The sequence below is a fragment of the Bombus bifarius genome, unplaced genomic scaffold (genome assembly GCF_011952205.1).
Source record: "Bombus bifarius isolate JDL3187 unplaced genomic scaffold, Bbif_JDL3187 scf7180000008210, whole genome shotgun sequence".
Lineage (NCBI taxonomy): Eukaryota > Metazoa > Arthropoda > Insecta > Hymenoptera > Apidae > Bombus > Bombus bifarius.
In genome coordinates, this window is record NW_022884513.1 from 60,493 (window position 1) to 87,207 (window position 26,715).

Sequence of the window (26,715 nt, forward strand, 5' to 3'; positions counted from 1 at the left end):
TTTTGTCTTTAAATTATATATTAAGCAGGTAAAATTGGGACAAACAGTATATCGAATAAAGTTACTATTATTACACGTCCTAGTGTACTGTTACCATTGTTTTACTAGAACATTATTAGTATCATCTATTATAACAAAACGTTACCATACATAAACATTTCATAAAATCGCGGGAGACCTATGGAAGGGGCCATAGTCATTAGGTTATGTTTATATCGAGACGAGAATTCTGAATCCTGACATTGTTGCCAGATTTACTCTCTGTATAGCCTATACCCTGTATCTATCTGATCTAAAGTAGGCTCTGGACGTGTAGTATTATTCGTAAATGACAACTTGACGGTGTGCATGTGACGTCGATATTTTTGACTGTATCGTGCAATGTATGCCTAACGATTTTACTGTAAAGAAGAAATGGATAAAGTATATTTTTCAATGATAAAAGTACGTTATAATATAAATACCGATAATTTAAAGTGTAGATGACTTTGGTAGCCATCGAAGTAAATATGTGGAACGTGATTAACAAATAACCTTCTCTTAATTTTTACACCCGAATTTTTTATTATCTTTATCATTGTTTAATATTTTATGCGTCCCTCGAAAGTGTTTATAATAGTTACATTTTGTATCTATCAGCAAATGTTCAAGCGATTGATTTTGAGAACGATAATTCTTGTATATAATCTATTTGTATTTTTTATTTAAAGTTATATAAAGTAAATTAAAAAATATAAAATGTATTTATACATACTATGAGAAATTATGTACTACATCTATTTGGAAAAAATTTAGAAATATTTATTTAAAATTAAATATAACCTCATATATATAAACACAAATATCCGTTTTGATTCCAGCAAAAATGTCAGAGTTGATGGATAATTCTTCAGAAAAGATTGACATAATCCTTCCTAGGCAAAGCTTGCTATACCAGGAAGAAAATTTGGATTATATACTTTGTAAACCTAAATTAATTCCTTTAAAATCAGTTACATTAGAAAAGTTAGAGAAGATGCAAAAGGATGCTGAATTAAAGATCCGAGAAGCAGTAGAATATAATAATGCAAATGATAATGAATAAGTCATAAAACTAAAGGCAAAAAGTATCAAAATAATTATAAAGTTATGGTGAGATAAAATTAGAAATCACCAAAATGGTTCTTGGAATATTCTTGACAGAAATTGTGGTAGCATTTTGCCTTGCTGCCACTTTATTATATAAATATGGTAATATTTTTCGGCAACATATTATCGTTACAATCTCTGTACTCATAGCATGGTATTTTTCACTGCTGATAATATTTATCTTACCCTTAGATGTTTCATCTGTAAGTAATAATATTTACTAATTTAAGTAATATTAAAATAATTAATACATTTAAGTTTAATATTTTTTTATAGACTGTTTATAGACAATGTGATGAACAAAATATTTATAATAGCACAAAAATAAACTCTGACAGTACAACAACAGTCCCATTTCATACTTGTAAAGAACCTTGGCCTAATGTACCAGAACATATATTTCCAAATTTATGGAGGATTGTGTATTGGACTTCACAATGTTTAACATGGTTGATATTACCACTTATGCAATCTTATATAAAAGCAGGAGATTTCACAGTTCAAGGAAAGCTGAAGTCTGCTTTAATAGATAATGCTATATATTATGGAAGTTATTTGTTCATATGTGGTATCCTTCTAATATATATAGCATTAAAACCTGGTTTCGATCTTGATGGGTAAGATACATTAGTATGATAAATGTAAAAATATATATTATGGATTTATGTATGTATATGTTTTAGTCAAAAATTAAAAGCTATAGCATCATCTGCATCAAATACCTGGGGTTTATTCTTACTGGTATTACTACTTGGATATGCACTTGTAGAAGTTCCTCGGGGATTATGGAATGCTAGTAAACCTGGATACACTTTGAATTATAGCTATTTTAAAGTTGCTAAATTAAGTTTGGATAAATGTGAAGCAGAGGAAACAGTAGATGACATACTTGAGGTAATTAAATATTTTATCTAATTCTCATTTATTTATATTTATCATTGTGTTTATTTATTTTATTTTTTAGTCTTTACAAGCTGCTACAGTATCTATCGGACCAGGACATCCTTTTCATTGTAATTTAGAAACGATTTTTCAAAAAATTCCTGCAGAATTAAAAGACAGAATGAATAGAAGACAATTACCAGATGATACACCAACAGATACACCATCCGAAAAAGCATTAATACGTTTACATAGACAAGTTTGTTATTAATCATATATATCTAAATATATCTAATGTGTAAATATACTGTGCATTCAGATCATCCCAGGACTAATGTTGTTAAAAATACGATTTTTAAGGTAAATGAAATTTTATTATCTAGTATTCAATATATCCCTTTTCTCTCAATACAAATTTTAGATCATTCATACAACCATTGAAAAGCATGTGCGTAGTCCTCTTTTGAAATTATATTCAAAAGACTCACATTTTTTTAAATTGTTTCTATATCGTCAAAATGCTGTCCTTTTAGTGCCACCTTCAGCTTAGGGAACAGGAAGAAGTCAGCAGGAGTCAAATTTGAGAAGTAGAGTGAAGTAGAGAAGTAGATTTTCTAGCAAAAAATTGCAAGGTAATCAAGTGTGATTAGTACACGCCCCGTCTGACCCTACAAATTCTTTTCAAAAGGCGATCAAGTAATTCTGAAATGATCTAGTTACAGTCTGGCTAGGGGATATAAATTCACAATGAATCCTCTTGAATCAAAAAATGCGATCAACATTGTTTTCATTTTTGATTTTGTGGCCTTTATTTTCGTCAGTCATACATCTTCTGGATTGCACCATTCAGCTGTTTGATACTTGGTTGATGGATTGCCTGGGACCAGCCTATTTTCCAGATTTTGCTCCTGTTGAGTTCTTTTTGTTTCCTAAGCTAAAGGTGTCACTAAAAGAGCAACGAAAATGTGGCAGCTGTTCTAAATACAATTTCAAAAGAGGGCTACACATACGCCTTTCAACAGTTGTATGAGTGATCTAAAATTTATATAGAGGGAAAAGGAATGTATGTTACATAATAGATAACAAAATTTCATTTACCTTAAAAGCTGGCTTCTTAATAATAGAGTCGTGGAACATTTTGAATGCACTGTTTATGTAAGCATAATGATTTATTCATTTTTATTTTTTGTTAGACAATAAAAGCATTGCAAACTTTACAACGTATAGAAACTCAATGGGGAATTTTGGTTGATAAAATAATTGATTTAGAGGATATAGCAAAAAATCAAGTAAGTGATGATAAAAGGTTTAAAACAACTTTCCCTACACATCGTTCATTTCCACTTCGTGTTGTTTACAGTCCAGTTATTGGTAAGCTTTAAACAGTAAATAATTGTAGAAACACATGCTCTTTTCTTTAGCTTTTATAAATATATTAAAATTTTTAGAGTGGTATTGGAAATGTGTCATAAGGAGTTATGTACAAAAAATTATAGCTGTTTGCACTGGATGTCTTTCAATAGCTGTAGTATGGTCAGAAGTAACATTTTTTAATAAAACTCCAGTGTTATCATTATTTGCACAATTTTTGAATCTAGCTAAAGAAAATTACGATTATTTTACCATTGAGGTAAGAATATATATTTAGATTTGATATTAACAAATAAGACTTTTGTTTTAAAAATTAATGCAAAAAGAAGGAAGAGATAATTAAAATGCTTTTTGTAGATATTATCAATGATGATAATTGCTTACCTTTGTTACTGCGCTTATTCAACTGTTTTAAAAATTCGTGTATTGAATTTATATTACTTGGCACCCCATCATCAGACTAATGAGTATAGTTTAATATTTAGTGGAATGATGTTATGCCGTCTTACACCACCGATGTGTTTAAACTTTCTGGGTCTTATACACATGGATTCTCATATTATTAAAACTCACATTTTGGAAACTCATTACACTCAAGTAAATATATGAGTAATTATAAGATTTTCATAATAAATTTGAAATTCATTCTGTAATTTATTTATTTAGGTAATGGGGCATATGGATGTTATTTCCATTATATCTGATGGATTTAATGTATACTTTCCAATGGCTATTCTAGCATTTTGTCTAGCAACATACTTTAGTCTAGGAAGTAGATTGCTTTCTATGTTAGGTTTTCAACAATTTCTTGATGATGATGAGTTTACAACAGACCTTGTTGAGGAAGGTCAAGAGTTAATAAAACGAGGTAAAACTATTTTATTTGAGTAATAATGAGTATCATAATTAAATTGTATGAAATGAAAATAACATTGTTTTCATATAACTACGTCTATGTTCTCGTTTTTAGAGAGACGTAAGAGACAAAGAACAGAAGATTTGATGTATAGAAGACGCGAATTTCAAGAAAGATTTAGTAGCGCTACCAGTTCATCTCGCTACAGAACTTCACGGCAAAGTACCGATACAGGTATTTGTAATTTATTTAAAAGAAGTGATAATATACAATGTACGTTACGCAATTAAGCCGGTTTATATATCAAAGTTAGTAAGATATAGATAAAAATATAAAGAGAGAGTTAAAAATATAAAAAGAAAAGTTGAATGGCATGATAAGATCTTAGGTATTCACTTTTTTAATATGCAATGATGCACGGGGAAAGTGCAATTATACTCTTTTCTTTTAATGGAACTCTATAATTATTTATTGTTTAATTGATGCATTATTTATTACTCTACAGAAAAGTATTAAGATACTTGTGACAGAAAGTGCTTGGTTTAAAGGATATTTCGATTTTAATTTTATGAAACTTTACATATGAGGGAGGAGGAAAAACATAAGGCACATGCTTATGTTTATATTTTCTTATTATTCATAAACTAAGTTCAACATTGGAATTCAAATATCTTTCAAACTAAGCATTTTTCAATTCAAATACCTTAATACTTTTTTGTGAAGAATTAAAAATACATCAAGTGATTAATAAAAAATTATAGAGTTCCACTTAAAAAGAGAATGCAATTGCACTTTTCCAGGGCACCGCTACATACTAAAAAAGTGAATACCTAAGATCTAATCATACCATTCAACTTTCACCTTTATAGCTTTTTCATACCTCTTACTGATTTTGAGATATAACTCGATCCAATTGCATAACACACTCTGTATAGTGCAAATAGCTATATCTATGTCATTAAATTTTTGTATTTAATTAAATTATAGTACGGCCTTTGAAACGAGATGAATCGGTAGAATCCGCAAGAGCTGGATTATTACGTGACTTTGACCCTGCAGAATATTATATTGGTATGGCAACTGGAGTTGATAGTTATGGTGCAAATAATAGTTATGATACAGGCTACCAAGCCGATGATTTTTATGAAGGACATATGGACAATGCAAGAGCATTTATTGCAAATACTAATCGCATAGGACCTCCACAAAGAGGTTTATTCGATGACATTTAAATAGAAGCTAATAGTGTTTAGGTTTTGCTCAGTAACAAATTATGGAACAGGTACATTCGTATTTAAAAAATATTCGATCTGTTCTTGATATATGATAGAATTTTTTAAATATTGGATCTAAAATTGTGAATATAATTAAGTCCTACATCTAACAAGTAACAAATCATATAACATATAATTATATTACAAATAATATAGTTAAAAAATGAATTAAACAATGTGGTTAAGAAATTTGTTTTTTGTATTTTTATTGCTTATTACTAAATTTCAAGAAGACAAATAAAAACGCATTCTGGGGAGTTATGATTTACTATTTTATTTCAGTTTATATAATCTTTTTACAAACTTATACAACGTTAATATAATAACATTAGTAGTTTTATTAATATATAAAAATTGAATTTTTTCATACAGTATTTGATATTTTTTACAATATATGCACTGCATATTTAAGTAAGTATAAAATAGCAATGTAAAATAAAATAAAGAATAAAATAAAAAATAACTCATTTAGATTATAAAAGTTTCAGCAATTTAGTGAACTATAAATACTAATGGGTAAATTTATTTTTTATTATTTGTTATCTCTATTTTTTATCTGTAGTTATTATTAAATCATATTGATTTAAGGGAAATAAATATAATATAATTTTTATAAGCTTCATTCATAGAGATAACGTAACTAGATATAAATTTGTTTTTTTTTTAGTATGATATAATCACTTTTTATTTAAAATATAGTAAAGTTTAGGAGGAGAATGATATTAAATATTTATATTTATTCTTCTTTTATAGATCATTAAGATACGAGTAATTTACTATGCTTAATGATTCACTATATTTAAAATAATATAATATACATATAAATTACATAGTATGTATTTAGAATTTCTATCATAAAAGTTTTTGTCATAAACAGATATTCATGTTGTGTAATAAGAAAGATTATTTTAAGAACTTTTGATGAAACCTTCAAACAAATATTATGTAGTTTTGTACATTTTTTAATATTTCAGGTTGACATTAAGTTTTAATTAATTTTGAAAATGATTAAATTTGTAAATAATAGATATTTATATTACATATAAATATGTAATTTAGTAATTTAATTTATTCATCATTGTAAGTTCTATATAACATTATATGTATTATATTATACTGTAATATAACTTTATTTACATTTTAAAATAGAGAAAGTAGACGTGTGAATTTTGGAAGGGAAAAAGACATTTTCTCCATTATGCAAAATTGAATATATATATCAATTTTATTGCAAATATTTCATACAGATATGGGAACGGATAAAAAAATATGTATTTAAAATATACGTGCAATAGTAATAGTATTTGCTAATAAATATTTCATTTAATCATTAATAAAAATAACAAATTTTAATAACCTTACTTGAGCATTCGATTAATCGCATTTTACCATCTTAAAAACACCGAAATCTTTTGAAGTTGAAATTTTTATTTTTAGTTAAATATATTTTTTGTACATTTTGGTATGGTTATGATTTTAACAGAATCATATATAAATCATTTTCTAAAACGGTATAAGAATACTCTACATAATTATATAAAGATTAATAAATTTTTAATTACGGTAACAAATGTTAATGATTTACAGAGCAATTATGATAAACATAACAATTCATACAGTTTATATTAAATTTATTATATGAAAGTTTCATGCAAAAGAATACACGAAAAAAGACAAAATTGGTATTTATGTAGCAAAAGGTTGAAGCAAAAAACTTAATAGTTTTAAATACTAAATAAAATTAGATTCTGAAAATGTTCCATGCAAAAAATAGAAGAACGAGTATAAAAGAATATTATATTTTATTAAGTGAAATAAACTATATAAAATGTGATTGTTGCTAAAATGAAGAAAGAAAGAGTATAGGCAATTACTATTTTTACTATTTTTATGTGCTCTGATTGTGAAATACGATTTTTTCTGTGCCTATACCTAGAATTTCCTAATTCTGGCATTAACAGTAGTGGTTCTAATAATAATAAACTAGATCTGTTCGCGCGATGATCAACTACATCATCTTGTTTGAGATTGTGTGATCGAAATACATCGTTACGATAATTCATCCAGTTTTGCAAATCAGTATCGTATTCAACGTGTTTTATAGAGCGTATAATATTAGCATGATCCATACGAAACGCTGCAGGTGCAATACCATTATTTGATATCCTTGTATAAAAATTACTTGTACAACGATGATATAACTCTGTATTTACTATTCCTTTCGTATTGCTATTTATAACAAGGATACTTGTTTTTAATGTTGTTTTTAAATCAAAAATATCCTGTGGTGAGCCATAAAAATAGAATATACTAGAAGCATTAGTTTTTAAGTAATTATGAAGTAGTAAACAGTGCTGAACGTTATTGTACTGTAAATATAATGTATTGTCATGTTTACCACCTTCTGAACAATACCTAAACTGTAAAGTTTCGTTTTGTTGCAGTAAATAGACTTCCTTCGCATATAAAGGCTTCTTTGCATATATCAAAAGATCAGAATATACTGGACTGCTTTGTAAATTGGCGCATTTCTTACAAATTTTATGTAGAGGAAGAAAAAGTGTATTTATCAAAGTTTTCGCCGTTGTAGGGCTATATTTTTCATAATAATCCATGATATCACATTCAAGAGCATTGACTTCCTCATAAACGTGATCCACTTTTGATGGGTATTTCGTCAATGCATTACTTTTCTCTATGTTTTGTTTTGTTAATATATCAACTTGGTCAATTACATCACTTTGAAATTTATTTAGAGATTTATTCTCGTATTTTAAAGGTTCATTTCCATATATAAGTTGTCCTGATTTATGAAATTCACCTTCTGATATCATTGACAATTCTGTTATATTTGACATAGTTTCAATTACTTCCAAATTGCTAACAACAGTAGAAGATACATAATCATGTTTAATGTCTTTTTTACTTTCATTTTTCTTAAGTTCTTGCATTAAGAAAACGTCATCAATTGTACATCTGGTGTCAACATTTATAAATTTGCACGGTAGCATACTGATTTTGTCTATGTGCGGATTACCAAATGCGTGTGTCTCCGTGCTTGGTGTTTCTATAGCTGTGTTAAATATGTGCCATTTATTATCGTGATCTTTACTTCTAACGCTACGTTCTTTTTCTAGTCGTAAATGTTCTAAGTGTAATTGGCGGTGGTGAACACACGCAAAATTATATCAATTCGTTCTTTCATTCTCCTCGGATCGTAATTCCCGTTTAATTTTATCTAAGTCGTAAAGAACCTAGAATGAAATATATGGTACAGTGATAATCAATGACATAACGGAACTATTTCTAAATACCATTAACAGCATATATACAAACTTCTAATATAGAAGCAGCACTCCAAGCTTGTGTTCTGCAACTATCTTTGCAATATTCCCCATCTTTATTAGTAAGTTCAGGGAGACCTCTCCAATGGTTTGTAGATGCCTCTATGAAATGTCGAGAAATAATAATTTCAGTTGATTCGACTGTACGACGTAATTCTTCCTTTCCTCCAACTAATGGAGCGAAATATAGTCGAGCACGAAGAAAATAGCCTATGGGCCAAACCCATTCCTATTAGATGCCATGAAATTATTAGTTTTATATCAGAGCAGTTTATACTAAAGTAATATATTAAGGAACATTGCTTACAGGCCCCTGATGATAATTCCAACCATGAGCTATTTTAGTATCTCCACTATCATTAGAATTATCATAATATCCATTGTACGCCCAATCAGCAGGATCTAATGTTTTCATTCCAAGCGGCCCTAATAAAACTTCTTCTGCCTTTTTTAATGCTATCCATGCATGTTCCGGATTAAACAATTCTGGAGCCTTTCAAAATAATGATATTTGAATATTATCCAAATTGCACATACATTTTAAGAATAAAAAAACTATAAAAATGTACTTACAACAACCATTGCAACTGGAAAATTAGATCGTAATTGGTAATCAGCCCATGCTTGTGTTGCTCCATGACTATCTTTGAAAATTCCACGACGATGAATAAGTTCTGATTTAAGTTCTCCTTCTAACTGCACTTCATTGATGTAAAAATATTTCTCAAAATTTAATGAAATCTTATCTGCCCATTGTTTATAGCTCCATGTTACAGTAGAGCCTGGAATAAACATTAACTGTAGTGAAAAAAGCTAGAAATAAATGAAAAACGTAAACAAAATTTATTTCTTACCATCCCGATTTTTTCTTTGCACACTACCATAAGGAAAAAGATTTTGCTTATACAATTCAGCCAAGAAACTGAGAATACTCTTGCTTAGACCCACTATTTCTACTGCTGAACCATCCCTTGGAGTAGCTGGTTTTCCTTTATTACCAGCTTTTTCAGAAGATCCCATTTTGTCCATCCATGTACCACAATTTGCATCATTTCCACCGAATACGAATCCTGTTTCTGGGTGCACTCCAATTTGGTTATTAAAACCACGATCTGTCATATGTTCATCAATCTGTCTTCCAGCATTTCTTTCTCTAAAACAAAGTCCTTGGAAATGTATCAAGAGAGCTTCTTGAATAACATCATGTAGTGGCTGATCCTAAAATTTTATTTCCAATATATATCATGTGTAAAACAAATGTTAATATATATAATTTATTTACAAAGAATATTTTCTACGTACTACTTGTCCTGCAGGTAGTGGGGGAGAATCATCAGTTGGAAACAGCCTCGAAACCTTGTCTGTTAAAATTTTTAAACCATTTGGTACTTCTTGTATATAACATTGAATTGTATATAACCACCACCACAAAGCATCTCGACAGTTATATCTAAAAAACATAAAAAAGTTATTTAAAAGGTGCAACAATAATTAGAAATTGTATTCATATAACAATAATTAAAAATTTATTTGTCACCTAGCATTCTTTCCTTTATCAAGTAAATTTGGTATAAGACCATGTCGCATAGTTCCAGCATAGCCAAGGATAATAAATCGTGCTTCTGCATGTCTGCCTGTTAATATCAGTAGTCCTCTTAAGGCAATGAAAGTGTCTCTTCCCCAATTTCTCATATATCCTGTGGTAAAATGTGGTAAACCAGCGGACAATGTCATACATATTTGTTCACTTTCGCCATTATATTGTTTGATCTTTGGTTTGGGAGGATCTATATTTGGAGACAAATCTGGTAACGGAGCTGATTTTACTATTCCTCCCATTTGAATAGAAATTAAAGATAGAATTTTAACGAAAGTGGAACCTTCTTTCACAAAGCTAATAAAAGGCAATGAATTAGTAAATGTTTACAAAAAATTAAAAACAAAGATATATTTAGTGTAAAGTACCTTGACATTAGATTATAGCATTGCTCAAGAAGTATCATATAAACGTTTACAATTATAACATCGAAGTAACTAGGAACTAAATAGCGAGGTATTAATTTAAATGGTTCAGTAGCTTCTTCGAGCCATTCTCCAAGAGTTCTAGTTCCTTCATCTTCTTTCAATCGTTGCCAAGTATAATCTGTATATATTTGTTTAAACATATTAACAATCGTTAATTATATAATGAAACATAGTGATGTTAATAATAGGATGGATTTGTTTTAATATTTGTTCTAGTACATACCTATTAGCCAATTACCGTGTCTGAGATTAATGCACATTGGGTGTCCCAAATCATTATTAGGACGAATATCTGCTAACAAGGAAATTATACCTAAAAATAAATGTAATGTGTATTACATTAATAGGCATGGAAAATATAGATATGAAGTAGCTCAAATTGTTAACTTACCTTGTAAACCTGCATAAACAAGGGGTCCATAACCAGGAATATCGTATACATCAAATCTATTCGAAGTTTCATCGCGTTCTTCCTGATCGCACCGGTATAGGGCCTTATTTAAATCTACTAAGTTCATACGAGAGACAATAACACGTATATCGGAACTTCTCTGTGATGTTACAGTTGAAATAGTATTATGAAGTTTTGCAAGAGCAGGTTTTATATTAGCATGAAGAGATACTCTGAAATTAAATATATCAATATTTATTATATATGTTATAAAATTTATGAAAAATTTATACAAAAAGAGTCATTAAATATTACCGAATAGCAACGACAGAACCTGGTTGAAAGTTTACAAAATTAAGCTGAGTTATTTTAGGATCACCAGAATCAACTTTCTCCAGGATTTCTGAATCACAAATTTGTATGTGTTCTTTAAGTCTTAGTACATATTCCGAGAGACCATTTATGTAATTTTCATCTTGTACATATTTTTCAGGATAATGGAAAGGTGAAGTACCATTTCTGAAAACAATATATCGTCAAAATGTCAATACGTAATAACGAACATGAAAAATGATTGATTTCACATTTCTTACTTAGCTTCTATATGAGATAAGGATGCTTCCAGAATAATTTCTTCCATTACACCCTCCACTCGTAATGGTTTCACATATCTTCTCAAATCAATGGGATTAGGATCGGGGTGTTTGAACGCTGTAAAAGCGACTAAAATTACACTATCATGAGTTGTTGGAGAGTGTCTTGTTACAGCTACTATATCACTATCCATCTGGTCAACAAATACCTGTAAATTTAATAAATAATATTTTAAAAATTTATACGGAAACAGCACTTCTTATGCGTTATGTATTATGAGAATATACTTGAGAAAACTTCTGTTGCCCGAGAATATAATGCAAATCATTTAATGCTCTCTTCGCCGCAATTATACCAGTCTTTAAACCTACAAATTTGATACCATCTATCAAAGATTCATCATCTGCCCAGCATGAATATTGTCTTGTTTCATCTACAACATGTATCTGTAAGGATTTATTAGGATTAGAGGACGTAGATTATTTCTTTTCTCAAATATTATTATAATTGAAATCTTCTAAATATAACTATAAATATTACAATAAAACCAACTTACATGGTGAGGAACTAATTCATCGTATCCACGATTGCTGCCGCTAGCACACGCAGCCATTGATACAAGAGCAGCACTTGGAAGTAAATCGAACACACTACGTTTTTCCACAGAACTGGGATTATCATGAGTTAAATCTAGAAATAGTGCATGTGCTATGCCTGGTACTAGAGGCCGTTTACGTGGTTGCAAAAATGCACCTACTGGTTCGCCTCCATATCGGTATACCAAACGACCTTCTTCGTGACTATCCCACGCAGACATAGCTTCTGTTTTGAGTGAATGAAAAAGATTTCATAAGATTTAATAAAAATTTATGAATACATGTATTATATATTGGTATCTTATAAAGCTTCACAGCTTATAAAATAAATTTGCGAACCTCGAATTAAGGAAGTGAGACCAAGTCGATTCACAAATATATTGTCTTTCTGATCGGAATTTGTAAATAATTCGGCAACAACGTACAAATCTGGACGAATTCGACGAGCAACATCAAGCATGTACTGGAACGATTAAGAATTCACTAATATGGACATAAATTTACATTAGATATATATTTTAATATTTTAATAAATTAAATATACCTCTGCAACTGGGATAGGGGTCGAATGGCAATTATCTAAGCGAATACCATCAAAAATTTTAGCTGTTTGTGTAACATAAGCAGTAATATGCTGCCATAGAAAAGGACAATCTTCTGGTTTATCTCCATACCTGTAACAAATGTAGTATATTATTGATTTTAATTATTTTATATCTTTTTATTATTTTATACTTCAAAGGTAGTAGCATTACCTTAATTTTACACTGTCACCCCAAGCAATAAGTTCTCTTCTTATATAAACATTAGAATCAGGATCAGCAAAATTTTTTAGAGGATCACCATTCATTACCCATCCATTATGAGCCATAAGATAACAGCCTTCATCAGAATACATTGTTGCTTCTCTTTCAGTTAATGTTTGTGGTGCTCCATAATCAGTAAAATATCTGAAGATAATATGTTTTAGCATAATTTATATAAATAAAATATCAAAATAGCAATATTTTAGAACAGTTATGTACCTAGGAACAAGTGGATTTCTTTCGCTTATTTCTTTAAGTTTAGGCCCATCACCTTGCACTCTAAAATATCTTATACCAGCAATAGTATTTTCAACTGCAGCATTTAGATGATTTTGTATTTCATTAGTGATCATGTTATTAAGTTCTTGTAATTTCTTTCTTAAGTCTTCGGCACAGCGTTTCAAACGAGTCTCTTCATCAAAACAATCAGTTCTGCAATAAGAATATAAAGCTTTAAGTTTAGAACATTAACTAAATCGAAACCTTTTTGAATTGATAGTTGGTATTCTGACCATTATTGGTATAATTTACCTATATATATTATATTTTTTTAAAGCAAGTTGCATATTTATAGTTGCTTTCAATCTACGAAATTTCGGATCTTTTATTATTTTGATATCTTCCGATATAGGTTCAACAGTATCTTGGGGCATCTGATTTCGTGCTAAATTCAAAAACTCCGCGATGGTTTCATTGATGTCCAATATATACAATTCATGTATTTTCACAAGCGGTAAAAAATATGTATGAAGTGCATGACGAATTGACTAAAAATAGAGAAGTAACAAGCATACATAATATATTGTACTGGTTAGTAATTATTAATATAATACATTTATCTCACATTTAAATGTTCTTCAGTTTCAACTACTGAAGGAATGCCTTTAAACTCCCATTCTCCAGCTGCAACTTGTATTGTCAATTCAAACAGTGCAGCATCCAAAAGATATGCAGGACGTAAATGAGGACTATTCAAACAATTGTATGTACATTCTGGATGAGATACCAAAAAAGGACTTTCATTTGCTGTATGATTCAAAACAATATCACATATACTCAACATCTGAAACACACAACATTTACAGGCTGATATTATAGAATATTATAACAGATTAAGCTATAAAATATAGTAAATTATATATTACACTAACATTCCATTCATTGCGTATTTTATTTACTAGTCTTTCAACATCATCATATGTAACTGATTTATCATCATCATTGAAAGAAGGATTTAATTTCAACTGGTCACTAAGGCTGTAAGATGACTTAGAATATCCCAGTTCCTAAAACATAAATTATGTAAGTTAGATGTATTAGTTCAATATATTATCCAAAAAAATGGAATATATACCTGAATTGGTGTAAAATGAATCACATTATATCCAGAGTTTCTAGCCACTAGTAGTTTATCTTCCCAGGTAGAAAATGGTCCTAGACATTTTGCAAGAACAGTTTGACACTGAATACAATCCAATGGTAAATCATCTCCATGTTCTCCTACTTTAAGTTCTGGATCCACTAGTAAATATCCAGAAGCAATAGGTTTCATATCTTCAGAACTAAAAAATTTGATATATTAAAAACTATGAACAATATATTTTATTATGTCAATAATCTTTTCTTATATTTAATACTTACTTAGGATCTATAAGATAATAGTGAAATGAACCAGCCAAGAATAAAGATATATTAGCTGTTTCACTAACCCATTCTAATGGATAATATGTATGCCTTTCAAATTTTTTATTTTCCCTTAAAGGATAATTTATAAAAAGATCAAGTGACTTCCCAAAAAGAGAAGCACCTAAACGAAATTCTACTCTCCATCCTGTTAAAAATTGTTCTAATTTATAACACTCATTTTCCTCAAAATTATAAGTAACATAGAATTTACATACCTTTTTTTAATCTATATAATATACCATCCAGATGTTCCCCGTTATTTAGAGTTAAGACTCTTATTTGTTCACACTCGTGATTTTCAGTTGTTGACATGTGTTCCGTCATATCTTCTACCATTGCCTAAAGACACAAGCACCTATTTTGTAATTCAATATCACACAATTTTTTATACTACTCTTTAATTATTTGTAATATATTCTTATTTTTATACAAATTTTTATCCTTCTAAAATTATTGTAAATATTTTATCTAGTTTTTAGAATAAGAAATTAGATAATAAAAAGTGTGCATATAACAAATACTTATAAACATTTAGATATGAGAATAATTATTTAATGATATACTAAATTAATAAAATATATACAATTTTGACAAACCTATAGTACTTTTAGGAGTAGTACTTACACGTGAACTGTGGTAAATGAATAAATACTTAGTCTACAAGTCGCTTAATATAAGTTATCAACACAAAGCAGCTAGCAAGCATGCAAAAAGCATAGTATTAGATTACAAAGTTATGCTGCATGAACATACATAAAGTCCAGAGATATTCTCACTCTACATGCTTGGATTACCTCTTTGTAATAATATAAACATGGGATAGACTTTGTACTACATAACATCAATTGTCTATTTATATTACTATTTTTTATCTATCTACTACTACTACATTTCTAGTAAATTTAATAGAGATGTTATTATTTCCAATAATTCAGCACTATTTTAACATTGAAATATTAGCCTGAAATATAAATCATTTCATATATAATAAAGATAGTATATTTAACACTGTGTGCAAGATACCTCCTTTGGTTAGATCATTATATAGTTATATTAGACAAATGTTACAAAGACATTACAATGATATGCTATCAATTCCAATTAAATTCAGCAATAATATCCTTATCATTCTAAAGATATAAGTGCAGAGGATATTAAGATATATATCATGATTATATCCAAACTTACATAATAATAAAGGCATTTTAAATAGCGGCATTTGCAAAGATGTTGAAGAATGCTCCTAAGTTTCCTTATTAATGTCCTTGTTGCATCACAAAAAAAATAACTTATTGTAAGTATAAAACCCATTCTCAAAATAAATCATATAGCTGAAATTGTTATCGAAGACAATGACTTTTCAACTAGTTCTATGTTATCATAGCATTTATGTTATGTACTGTTGCTTTTATTTAAGCAAATACCACTTTTGTATTACCTATAACAAATATAAAGGAAAACTTTAATTACAAGAAGCTGCTTATTAACTGCTTTTAATCTAATCAAAATTGAAATTAATTTTTTGTACATTAAAAATGAATGGAAATAATTTTATTATACTAATTACAAAATTATTGCTGTATATATTATATTAAAACAAGATGATGTAATTAAAAAACTATTTTATTTAATTTTTCAAAAGTACATAATATATATAGTTAAAGATACATATAAAATAAATACATACATATATGTCTTTTTACAATATTAAAAAATTTGTATAAGAAAGATTTACATTGAATCATCAATTATTTCAACTCTGTTATACAACTATAAAATTACAGAACCAGAAAAATTATATATATGAAAGCACATTAAAAACTATTACATATGACAGGATTATAACTATTAGAATTTAAATGTATGTATATCAATATACATATACAATTCTTCACATGTATTTTGTGGGTTAATAAAGGTAAAGTTACAATTAATAGTTTACTCTAAACAATTAGCACATGCAGTATAACAATTTGCAAGATTTTAGGAAACAGTATTACTATTTTCCCTTAAAGTTATCATTTCTCTTTTTCTCATACCTGACAACTCTGCTAACACGTTCTAAAGACTAAAAATATTATACTTTCATTAAAAAATAACAAGAAAATATAATATACGCGAAACAATATAGTATAAATTAACAAAACAAAAAACAGATTGTAAGTTTCTTACAAAGATAATTTAATATAATTCACTATATAATTCACTATATAATACATTAATATTAATAAAGAATAATGTGTTTCTTTCGAATTTGACCTCTATTTTATAAAGACAACTTTGAAGGTCACAAAAATGAGAGCATGGTTCAAGTTAAACTGTTAAAGGAACGGAAGAAGCAGACGACAGGTTGCAGAAATTCGAACACGTTGATTGGGTAGTCATCCACGGCAACTTCATGTTAAAACTTCAAATGTTTTCCCTTCCAAAAAGTTAATTTTTTAAATTCATAATTTTCTTGCATTTGGATTCGTTACCATAAATTTACTTATATAATTACATATAATTCACATGTAATTAAAATTTATTTGTAGAATTAGTTTTATGTATATGTAGTTAGATTTCTAAGCTAACATTTACAATATTCTTGTTATTCGTAAATTAGCATACATATAATATCAGAATTATATAATTGCATTGTAAATTGAGCGATAAACTAATTAAAATTGTAAATTAAAGGCTGTTGCGTATCATAGAATTTTAATAGAAATATTTAAAGGAATAAAAGGCGAAATGTTGAAAAATATCCATATCTCTCTTTTTTATTAAATAGGTTGATATGATCACATGAGCACGATTAGTTTATATGATCATGCACATGAAAGATGGTAGATAACTATATAGTACTAGAAAAAATTTCTAACAATATTTTTATTATTAATATGTGAATCATTTTATAGTGATATAAAAATAAAGTAGGAAACTTTTCTCCTCTAAAAAATTGTACGAAATTTGACCCTCGGTATTATGGGAGACGTTATACAAAAGAAGAAAATTTTTAAAGACATCAAAAAGATATGCAATTCGGGGGAAAATGTATTATTTTTACTTAAATATGCTTAAATAATGTTTTCATAATAAGATTAATTACAGACCGGTAATATTTCTTGTCACTTGTCACTGACTATCATTCGCTTTCTCTTTTACACATTACTTCAAAATGGCAGCCCCTACGGATGAGCTGAGTAAGTAATTCGGAAAAAAAATCAATTTATTTTACATGAAGACAGTTTATTTTGATGATGACACAAATTATATTATTAATTATATTGTTCCTCCTTTAATAAAAACATTATTTCTAATGATAAAAACATTTTTATATATATCATGGCTTGCAGAAAATGCCATTATCATGCAGTTTTATAGAAAACAACTTCAAATGTATAATTTTACATCATTTTTTTAAATTTATATTCAAATTTATCATAAAAGACAATCTTTTCGATTCTTTTGTATATTTTTACTTTATTTTTAGTATATGTCCACATCTGTTAATTAAATGAGTGATGATAAATAATGTACATATAATTATTTTCCTCTTATCACCTAAATTTCTATGTGCAGTATATAAGATGTTATTTATACAACTACTTTTTTTATTATAAAATTTTAAATATTGCACGTTGTTTTTGAATGATTTGGAATTTATGAATACAAAATATTGTTTCTTTGCAATTAAGTATTATTTTTGAATCGTGTAATGAACAATTATTATTTTGAACAAAATATATTCTAAACAAAATATATTTTGTTTAATATTATGAAAAATAATATATATTAGTTATAATTAGTTGTATATAATTTCATATTTATAAATTAATTATTTTATGTATAATTTATTGTTTCATGGAAGTTTTACTTGAGCGAGTATTTTTCCGTTTGGGATCTGCAGATACTGATGAACAACTGCAAGCATCAGTATGTAAATTTTTGCCTCCAGTTTTGTTGAAGCTTTCTAGTGGTCAAGAAGGTGTTAGGAAGAAAGTAATGGAATTATTAATTCATATAAATAAAAGGATAAAGAGTAGACCTCAAGTCCAATTGCCAGTTGAAACACTTTTGTTACAATATCAAGATCCAGCTGCCAGCTCATTTGTAATTGTATGTTATTGATACAGAGAATCAATTAAAAATATTTCTGGTTGAATAAGAATTTATTGTCTTTGTTTGTTCACAGAATTTTACAATTATATATATAAAATTAGGCTATCCTAGAATGGAAATGCAAAAACAAGCAGAATTAATCCCAAGTGTATTAAATGCTATTGAAGGAAAACCTTTATCTCATCAAGACAGGTTTGTAAATATTTAACATAATTTAAATAATGAAAATTAGGTAAAAAGGTATGTAAAATATTTCAGTTTATTACTTATAATTATGCCTGCATTGGGTCATATTAATATTCCTGTGGATCCAGAGAAACGAGCATCCTTTCTTGGTCTACAAGACAAACTATATGTAGCAAAACAATTACTCAATTTTATGCTTGATGTTTTATTGTTACCTTATGGGTAAGATTATTCACTATTCATATAATTTATATTTTAATAATTTCATCAATACAATAGGAAAATTTCTTAATGATTATTTATATTAATTAATTGTACAAAATTATTCTAGAGCTGTAGGACAAATGCAAAATCAACAGTCAGATCAGGCTATTGATTGGTCACGGTTTCGTGTACCACTAGGATTAAGTGAATATGCATTTAAACGGGTAATTGGTGAAAATCCTCCAACAGCAGAACAACTTGAACAAACAAAATTAGGAATTGTAAAATTCGTAGCTGGAGGGTTTTTCCATGATTCAGATATTCTTATACATTTGATAGTAGCTGCAGCAGATACCAGATTTAGTGTTGCTAATCTAGCAGACTTGGAATTAAAGAAAATTGTTAAGTATGTTTAAAAAGATTTTTCTATTATTTTTATAAATATTCTATTAGAATATGCTAAATGTCAAATTGTTTTAAAATATTCAGCACGTTAGATTGGTCTTCAATGCATTTAGCAGCACCACTTTATACATTATTTTTGGGTACTGATACTTTAGGTATCCATAAAGATGTTAAACCAGAAATGAAACGATTGCCTGCGGGCATACGAATTCGTCTAAAATTATTACATTATCTTTGCCGTGTTACTACAGGTGGTTTTATTGTACCACCATGTATTCAGGTATATTTTATTATAAAATAAGGTATAATTTTTATACTACTTGGTGGCTAATTGTAATTAATATACAGGTAGTTTTTCATTCCCTACAAGAAGGAGATGGAAAAACTACAAATGCAAAATTAAAGTCAATGGCATTGCAATTTACATCAAACATAGTGCAACAGTAAGTAAAAAGTATTACAAATTATTTATGAATTTGAATTTCAATAAAAAATATATATATATGTTGTGATATGTTTAAATCTTTCAAGGTGTAGTCTTGCTCCATTATCTCGTATAGCAGGAATTATCTTAAATGGCATGATAAAATTAATTTTTGAGGGTGAAGATGTTCATCATAAAATGATGGCATACACTGTTATTGGACAATTAGGACAAAGAATTCCATCAGTGATAGATAAAAATTCAAACTTGTTATGTCATTTATTTGATACACTTGTATCGGTATGTAGTTAGCAATAGAAAAAGTAGTAAGTTCAGATGTATGTTACATTACTAGAATGTTTCTAGTTTAGTCTGAACTTTTCTTGATGTTTAAGACTGAAGGTGATTTACGAAGAACAGTAAGAGATACACTGATTTCAATAACATCTGCATTTGTACTTAATAAAGATGACGAAGTTAATATATCTCTGATGAATGGATTATTATCTACATATATTGAGTCACCGGAATCCAATGTTAGGCATGTATATATTAATTAGATACATTATATGTATAGAATAATATCACTTATATGTCAGTAATATTTTTTGAGAACAGATTTGTGGCTATGCATTATGCTGCTAATGTATTTCCTCCTGATGATATACCTTCTCGTTATCTTTTACTATTGGCATCTGGAGATGAGAAACATGAAATAAGAACAGAAGCTACAAAAGTTTTATATGGTACTACACATAAAAATGAATGTGATAAACAAGAGGGTAATCAAATTTCATTACCAGATTTTCCAAAACTTGTAACTTATATTTATTCAAAGATGCAAGCAAGGGTGTCAACTACTGGTAATGAAAAAATGAACATAGAAAATAAAGTACTTCCTTATAGTGTTACTGTATTTATGGAGGTAATTAATTCAATGGGAAAATAATTTATTGTTATTGGCAATATTTTTATAATTGAAGAAAATAATTAATATTTTTTACAGATAATTACTTATCTCCGTATTTGTTTAGCAAAAAGTGCTAATGTTACTAAATACAACGAACCATTGCAACATCCTTGTGAATATACGCCATTAATTACACATTATTTAAGAAATTTATCTAAAGATAAACTAGAGACATTAGATCAGTATCTTGATATGATTTTAATTTTTAGTCATGCTTCTGCAGGTAAAATTGTATATAATATTTCTAATAAACTTAAAAATATATTAAGAATTGTATTGAAAGATATAATGTATAAACAATTATATAACGCAGATCAAACTACGCTACAAGCTTTATTGGAAGTGACTGGTTCTGTTCCACAGTTTGCAACAAGAATTTATGAGAATGAGTTATCATGGCTTCGTACTTTGCTTATATCTACTAAGTTAGATGTAAGACAACTGGTTGCTAAAATTTATGGCATAATAACTACTCAACTTTCCAATAATGAGTTTGGAACTCAAATTTCTGAGATTATGAACATCATGGATAAAAATTCTTTAGAAGCTCAACATGGCTCATTACTAACTTTAACGTGTATGATGGAAAGGAGACTAGTTTTTAAAAGAAATAACATGGACAATGATTTCTTTAACTGGGATCTGTACATTAATGTTGTGAAAATGATATGTATGTACATATTTGGTTATATAAATTAATATTAATTTATTTTTCAATTCTCTTTCAAAAATATTATAGGCAATTTTCTACACAATAATACAATTTTGTTAATGGATGCCGCAATTCAGAGTATTGGTATTTTGGGGAAAATATGTGGGTTACCATTACCTGATGAAGGCGAGGGAGAAACAAATAAAAAGGCAATTGTAGAAATATTATTTTCAGCATTGAATAATGTAAAATTAAATACTAAGGTTCGTATTTTAATAGTTACTAAATTTATTGAGTATAGGATATAATACTGATTCAATTATATTTCTAGATTAAAGAAAAAGCTGCACTTTCATTAGGTTATTTGTGCGTAGGGGAAAATTTTCCTCATACATCATATATAGTAAATAAAATAATTACAACTGTCAAGGAGGTAAATGTACATCGGTAATTATAATTAAAAATTTTAGGAGTACTTTTTACATTTACTTTTATATTTATTAGACAAAAGACATTGAAATCCATTTGATCATGGGAGAAGCATTGGTTTGTTGTGTTCAAAGTGAAGCATCTCCAGAAAAACGAGATGCTTGGACAACATTACCAACTGAACATAAAGTACCTTACAGCAATATCAGTACTAAATTATTAATACAAACATTGGATGAATTACTTCGAATGTATAAAGATCCGCATCCTAATTTGAGACAGGTATTTATTTTTATTTTTTTTATTTAAATGTACAATTCTTCCATTTTTTTTACCATAAATATTTGTTATAAGGCCGTCTGTGTGTGGTTATTAGCACTTTTAAAATATAATATCCAAAGGGAGTGTATTAAAGAAAAATTTTCATCATTGCATCATGCATTCATGGATTTTCTTTCAGATGATAGTGGTAAGTTATGCAATATATTTCTTATTTAAAAAAAAGAAAATAGAAATATATTATTAAAGTGCATTGTTTTAATTACAGATATAGTGCAAGATATGGCGGCAAAAGGACTTAGTTTGATACATATTAATAGTAGCAAGGAACAAAAGGAACTTCTAGTTTCTAGCATACTAGATCAATTTACACAAGGACGTAAAAGTGTACAACAAGTTACATCAGATACAAAATTATTTGAAGAAGGTCAATTAGGAAAATCTCCAACAAAGTAAGATAAATTTATAAATTTACATATTATATTTTCAATCTAATAGGTTCAGTTTAATTTTATAAATATTTTATTTATAGTGGTAATTTATCAACGTATAGAGAAATTTGTTCCTTGGCTACAGAATTACAAAAACCTGATTTAGTATACTACTTCATGCATCTAGCAAATCATAATGCAGTATGGACATCTAAAAAAGGTGCTGCATTTGGATTTGCAGCAATTGCTAAAGTTGCAAACGAAGAGTTAAATAAATATTTACCCAATATAATTCCACGCTTATACAGATATCAATTCGATCCTACTCCCAAGATTCAGCATAGTATGTCTAGTATTTGGCGTGCGATTGTTCCATCAACAAGTAAAGCTGTACGTGGAAGTGCTTAGAATACTTAAAATTAGAAGTGTGCGCATACTCGAAATTACGGGTATTTTTCTCTTTTTACCCTGATGTAATCTCTTCCTCAATCCAATCTGAAGCTTAGATACTTGTACTTTCGAATATCCACACATCAATGCCTAAAATATATTTTTATTCTTTGTAACTGTTATTTAAAATTATGTTTGATAGGTTGAACAATATCATAAAGAAATTTTGAATGATATAACTGAAAATTTAACAAATCATGAATGGCGAGTACGAATGAGTTGTTGCAATGCACTTGCAGATTTATTAAGAATAAATGTTCGTTTAAATTTGGCGAAATGTGCTCCAGAACTACTGAAGAAACTGTTTCGAGTAATGGATGATATTCATGAGGGTACTCGATTAGCTGCTACAAATACAACTAAAGCATTAAGTAGAGTAAGTTTTGTTATTGAAACAATTCGTTTATTGTATGCATAACATACGTATTATATTTGTATGTACAGTTATATTGTTTATATCTTATATCAATTATTAATATAGGTTTGCGTTCGATATTGTGATTCTTCCTATGGTAAAGAAGGAGAAGAAGTTCTACAAGCAATTTTACCTGTGTTATTAGATATCGGAGCTGTGAACGTTGTAAGCAGCGTAAGAACGGTATCTTTACAAACAGTATCTCAGTTAGTTTCAAGAGCAGGTACCCTGCTTAAGCCATCTTTAGTTACACTAATTCCTGCTCTCTTAAGTACAATTGGCGAATCAGAAAATCCAAATTTATCATATTTGAGTAATATATGTGGAACAATGTCAGAGGCACGAGATGCTATTGATACGATCAGAGCTAGTGCTGCTAAAGAGCATTATGCCACTGAAACAATGACAAAAGTGAGTGATTTAAGACAAAAAGACAACTTCGAAAAAATCATATTTTATTAATCATCAATGTTTCCTTCTAATGCAGTGTATACAGTACATTGATACAGACATTTTAAAGGAATTAATGCCAAAAGTGATAGAATTAATAAAATCTAGTGTTGGTTTTGGAACAAAAATTACATGTTTGCACTTTATCATTCTTTTGAGTACTCACTTCAAACAAGAGTTACAACCTTATAGCGGTTAGTAAGAAAGTTTTGCTCTATAACTACTATTCAGTTTAAGAAACAATGCTTAAAAATTATTGTGATTTAATATTTATATATAGGTAAAGTTCTAAACGCGCTAATGAATGGATTATTGGATCGTAATTCTGTCGTTCGGAAAAATAATGCAACAGCTATTGGACATATAGTCGGGTCAGCAAAAGAATCAAGTCTTGAAAAATTATTTAAAACACTTAATACATGGTATATGGAACGAGGTGTGCATTATATAATAAATCTTTTTAAAGATTGTAAAGTTATAGAACTTATAGAGGAAAGATAAAACTTTACAAAATTCTGAATTTCAGATGATTCGACTAAGTTAGTAATTGGACAAACGTTCCAAGCTATAAATAATTATAATCAGGAGGTATTAAAGAATTATTCGAGTATTGTTATACCTCTTACTTTCTTTGCAATGCATGCACAAAAAACACAAGGTTTGTATTTAACTTTGAAATTAAGTTTGTAAATATCGTGATATTTATTTACAGTATTTTCATAGAAAATGAAAGTATGATGGATTTGTGGACCGAACTATGGAACGAAATTACTCCAGGAACCGAAGCAGGAATTAAACAAAACATAGAACCAATAACAAATATTTTACGCACGTCATTAGAATCGTCATCGTGGAATACGAAAGCACAAGCGGCTAATGCAGTTCATACGTTAGCACAAAAGTTAGGGAACGATATTGATGCGACTGTAAGAAATACTTTGTTAAAGGTTTTAACGGATGGATTACGCGGAAGAACTTGGGATGGAAAAGATCGTTTGTTAAATGCCCTTGCTACGTTGGCATGTAATAGCAAGTATGCATGTAACAATATTAACATTTTTCTTATTAAATGTATGCAAATACAATGTTACATTTGTGATATTCATTTTTAAAAATTTAATAATCTAAATATAGGACAGCTCTCAAAGAGAACAGTGGAATATCTGCGGATATAGTACAAATATTACATCGGGAAAGTAAAAAGGAAGCTTTAGACTATCGCCGACACGCATTACATGCTTTTGGTACAGTTTTGCATGAACTAAATATCGATAAGTTTAAAGAGGTATACGAAATTGTTCAAGAAATTTTATCAACGGTATGTACTATCAATAAAAAGCAAGAAGTGATCAACCTTATACATTGATATATAAATATTGTATAATCTAGCTATCAAGGAAAGATGGAGATGAATCATTACCCTCTGAAGAAAGAATAAAAAGAGATGAGATCATAAAATTATATGAAACTGTTTACGAAATACTTGGAAAAGCTTGGCCATCTTACAAAGACACTCAGGGTAAATTATTATTGCATTTGAAAACTATTAAATATAAAAATATGAATTACTAATTAACCCTTTAATTATCTTGTAATCTTTTTTTGTTTAGATAAATATTGTATAGAATTTATAACTCATTACGGTAAGATGTTTCCTGTTCAATCTACAACAATACAAATATCCATGCTATCAGCACTTAATTTATTTGTGGATAAACTTGCTTTACTTAAAATAAATATTTCGGAATTGTCGATTGAGGAAAGAGAAAAGTTAAATTTGATTTGTGACACGTTTAATAAAATTTTAAAACATAGTATAGGTAAGCATATTGTATGTCTATAACTAAAACTGTATTGTATTATTATCTTGTAAAACTACAATTATATAATATGAAATTTATATTTTTTAGGTATTTCGTATACCAGAATAAGAAAGGAAGCCTTAAATATAGCTCTATCTCTTGGCAGAAAATTACGGTCTACAAACAATAATGAACAATTTGATAAAATGATCTTAATAATTCAAGAGGCATTACCAGAGTTAACGAAGGATAATGAGCCAGAAATTCGAACTAGAATCATCGATATTAAAGAAATGCTGAAAATATGAAGATAATAATTAATTTTAGTACTTTTTAATCAATGTTACATATGCGGAAGTTAGTAACTTCGTGTTCAAACGTTTTAAAACAATGACGAAGTGTATAATGTCTACTAATACATGTTTATTTAATGATACTTATTATGTAGCTAAAAACAAGTGCATAGTAATACATAATTTAGAGTCAATACTTTTTATTGTTTCTAATTTTTCATATTGTATTATAAAAAGATAAGAAAAGTATGTTTATATCTATATATAA

The 26,715-nt window shown here is 28.3% G+C and overlaps 4 protein-coding genes across 5 annotated transcripts; 2 read left to right on the top strand and 2 right to left on the bottom strand.

The window, feature by feature from the left end:
• Positions 1–239: 239 nt before the first annotated feature.
• Positions 240–5,772, top strand: LOC117210736 (LMBR1 domain-containing protein 2 homolog). The gene is made up of 11 exons (XM_033454032.1): positions 240–444; positions 861–1,331; positions 1,405–1,745; positions 1,812–2,022; positions 2,093–2,269; positions 3,204–3,381; positions 3,459–3,640; positions 3,739–3,978; positions 4,048–4,249; positions 4,352–4,471; positions 5,225–5,772. Exons 2-11 carry the CDS (start codon positions 1,158–1,160, stop codon positions 5,467–5,469), a joined length of 2,070 nt encoding a protein of 689 aa, XP_033309923.1. The 5' UTR covers positions 240–444; positions 861–1,157; the 3' UTR covers positions 5,470–5,772.
• Positions 5,773–6,984: 1,212 nt separating this feature from the next.
• Positions 6,985–8,597, bottom strand: LOC117210738. Its single transcript, XM_033454036.1, has one exon. It carries the CDS (start codon positions 8,520–8,522, stop codon positions 7,317–7,319), a length of 1,206 nt encoding a protein of 401 aa, XP_033309927.1. The 5' UTR covers positions 8,523–8,597; the 3' UTR covers positions 6,985–7,316.
• On the bottom strand, positions 8,457–17,110 carry LOC117210735 (glycogen debranching enzyme). Of its 2 annotated transcripts, none has more exons than XR_004488148.1 (26): positions 16,993–17,110; positions 16,142–16,391; positions 15,169–15,292; positions 14,909–15,098; positions 14,622–14,829; positions 14,419–14,553; positions 14,112–14,330; positions 13,799–14,034; positions 13,487–13,699; positions 13,217–13,411; positions 13,006–13,135; positions 12,801–12,924; positions 12,422–12,687; positions 12,153–12,311; positions 11,865–12,073; positions 11,587–11,790; positions 11,272–11,504; positions 11,104–11,193; positions 10,821–10,998; positions 10,393–10,749; positions 10,158–10,305; positions 9,710–10,073; positions 9,429–9,637; positions 9,163–9,348; positions 8,848–9,065; positions 8,457–8,765 (listed from the first exon to the last, which is right to left on the bottom strand). XR_004488148.1 is itself a non-coding variant. In XM_033454031.1 (26 exons), exons 2-26 carry the CDS (start codon positions 16,262–16,264, stop codon positions 8,700–8,702), a joined length of 4,803 nt encoding a protein of 1,600 aa, XP_033309922.1. In that variant the 5' UTR covers positions 16,265–16,391; positions 16,993–17,109; the 3' UTR covers positions 8,457–8,699. The 2 variants fall into 2 exon arrangements, 1 of the variants encoding a protein (XP_033309922.1); XM_033454031.1 differs by having other exon boundaries at positions 8,848–9,084; positions 16,993–17,109.
• Positions 17,111–17,982: 872 nt separating this feature from the next.
• On the top strand, positions 17,983–26,643 carry LOC117210734 (proteasome adapter and scaffold protein ECM29). The gene is made up of 28 exons (XM_033454030.1): positions 17,983–18,138; positions 18,807–19,054; positions 19,131–19,249; positions 19,316–19,465; positions 19,575–19,853; positions 19,937–20,132; positions 20,201–20,295; positions 20,384–20,576; positions 20,672–20,817; positions 20,895–21,201; positions 21,283–21,469; positions 21,560–21,916; positions 21,986–22,161; positions 22,230–22,331; positions 22,403–22,609; positions 22,682–22,796; positions 22,875–23,058; positions 23,139–23,427; positions 23,630–23,863; positions 23,969–24,313; positions 24,390–24,546; positions 24,633–24,788; positions 24,879–25,010; positions 25,076–25,385; positions 25,487–25,670; positions 25,742–25,871; positions 25,963–26,172; positions 26,263–26,643. The coding sequence occupies exons 1-28, from the start codon at positions 18,114–18,116 to the stop codon at positions 26,460–26,462; spliced, it is 5,433 nt and encodes a 1,810-aa protein (XP_033309921.1). The 5' UTR covers positions 17,983–18,113; the 3' UTR covers positions 26,463–26,643.
• The last annotated feature ends 72 nt before the right edge of the window (positions 26,644–26,715 follow it).

Coding starts and splice junctions, on each gene's coding strand:
- LOC117210735 (XM_033454031.1), bottom strand. CDS start 16,264: ATGGGTTTTATACTTACAATAAGTTATTTTTTTTGTGATGCAACAAGG. Junction 15,099..15,168: donor ATTATATAGATTAAAAAAAG/GTATGTAAATTC, acceptor AATTTTTAACAG/GATGGAGAGTAGAATTTCGT. Junction 9,638..9,709: donor GCAAAGAAAAAATCGGGATG/GTAAGAAATAAA, acceptor TGTTTATTCCAG/GCTCTACTGTAACATGGAGC.
- LOC117210734 (XM_033454030.1), top strand. CDS start 18,114: ATGGCAGCCCCTACGGATGAGCTGA. Junction 19,466..19,574: donor GTTTTATTGTTACCTTATGG/GTAAGATTATTC, acceptor AAATTATTCTAG/AGCTGTAGGACAAATGCAAA. Junction 22,610..22,681: donor CGCATCCTAATTTGAGACAG/GTATTTATTTTT, acceptor ATTTGTTATAAG/GCCGTCTGTGTGTGGTTATT.
- LOC117210736 (XM_033454032.1), top strand. CDS start 1,158: ATGGTTCTTGGAATATTCTTGACAGAAATTGTGGTAGCATTTTGCCTT. Junction 2,023..2,092: donor CAGTAGATGACATACTTGAG/GTAATTAAATAT, acceptor TTTATTTTTTAG/TCTTTACAAGCTGCTACAGT. Junction 4,472..5,224: donor ACGGCAAAGTACCGATACAG/GTATTTGTAATT, acceptor ATTAAATTATAG/TACGGCCTTTGAAACGAGAT.
- LOC117210738 (XM_033454036.1), bottom strand. CDS start 8,522: ATGCTACCGTGCAAATTTATAAATGTTGACACCAGATGTACAATTGAT.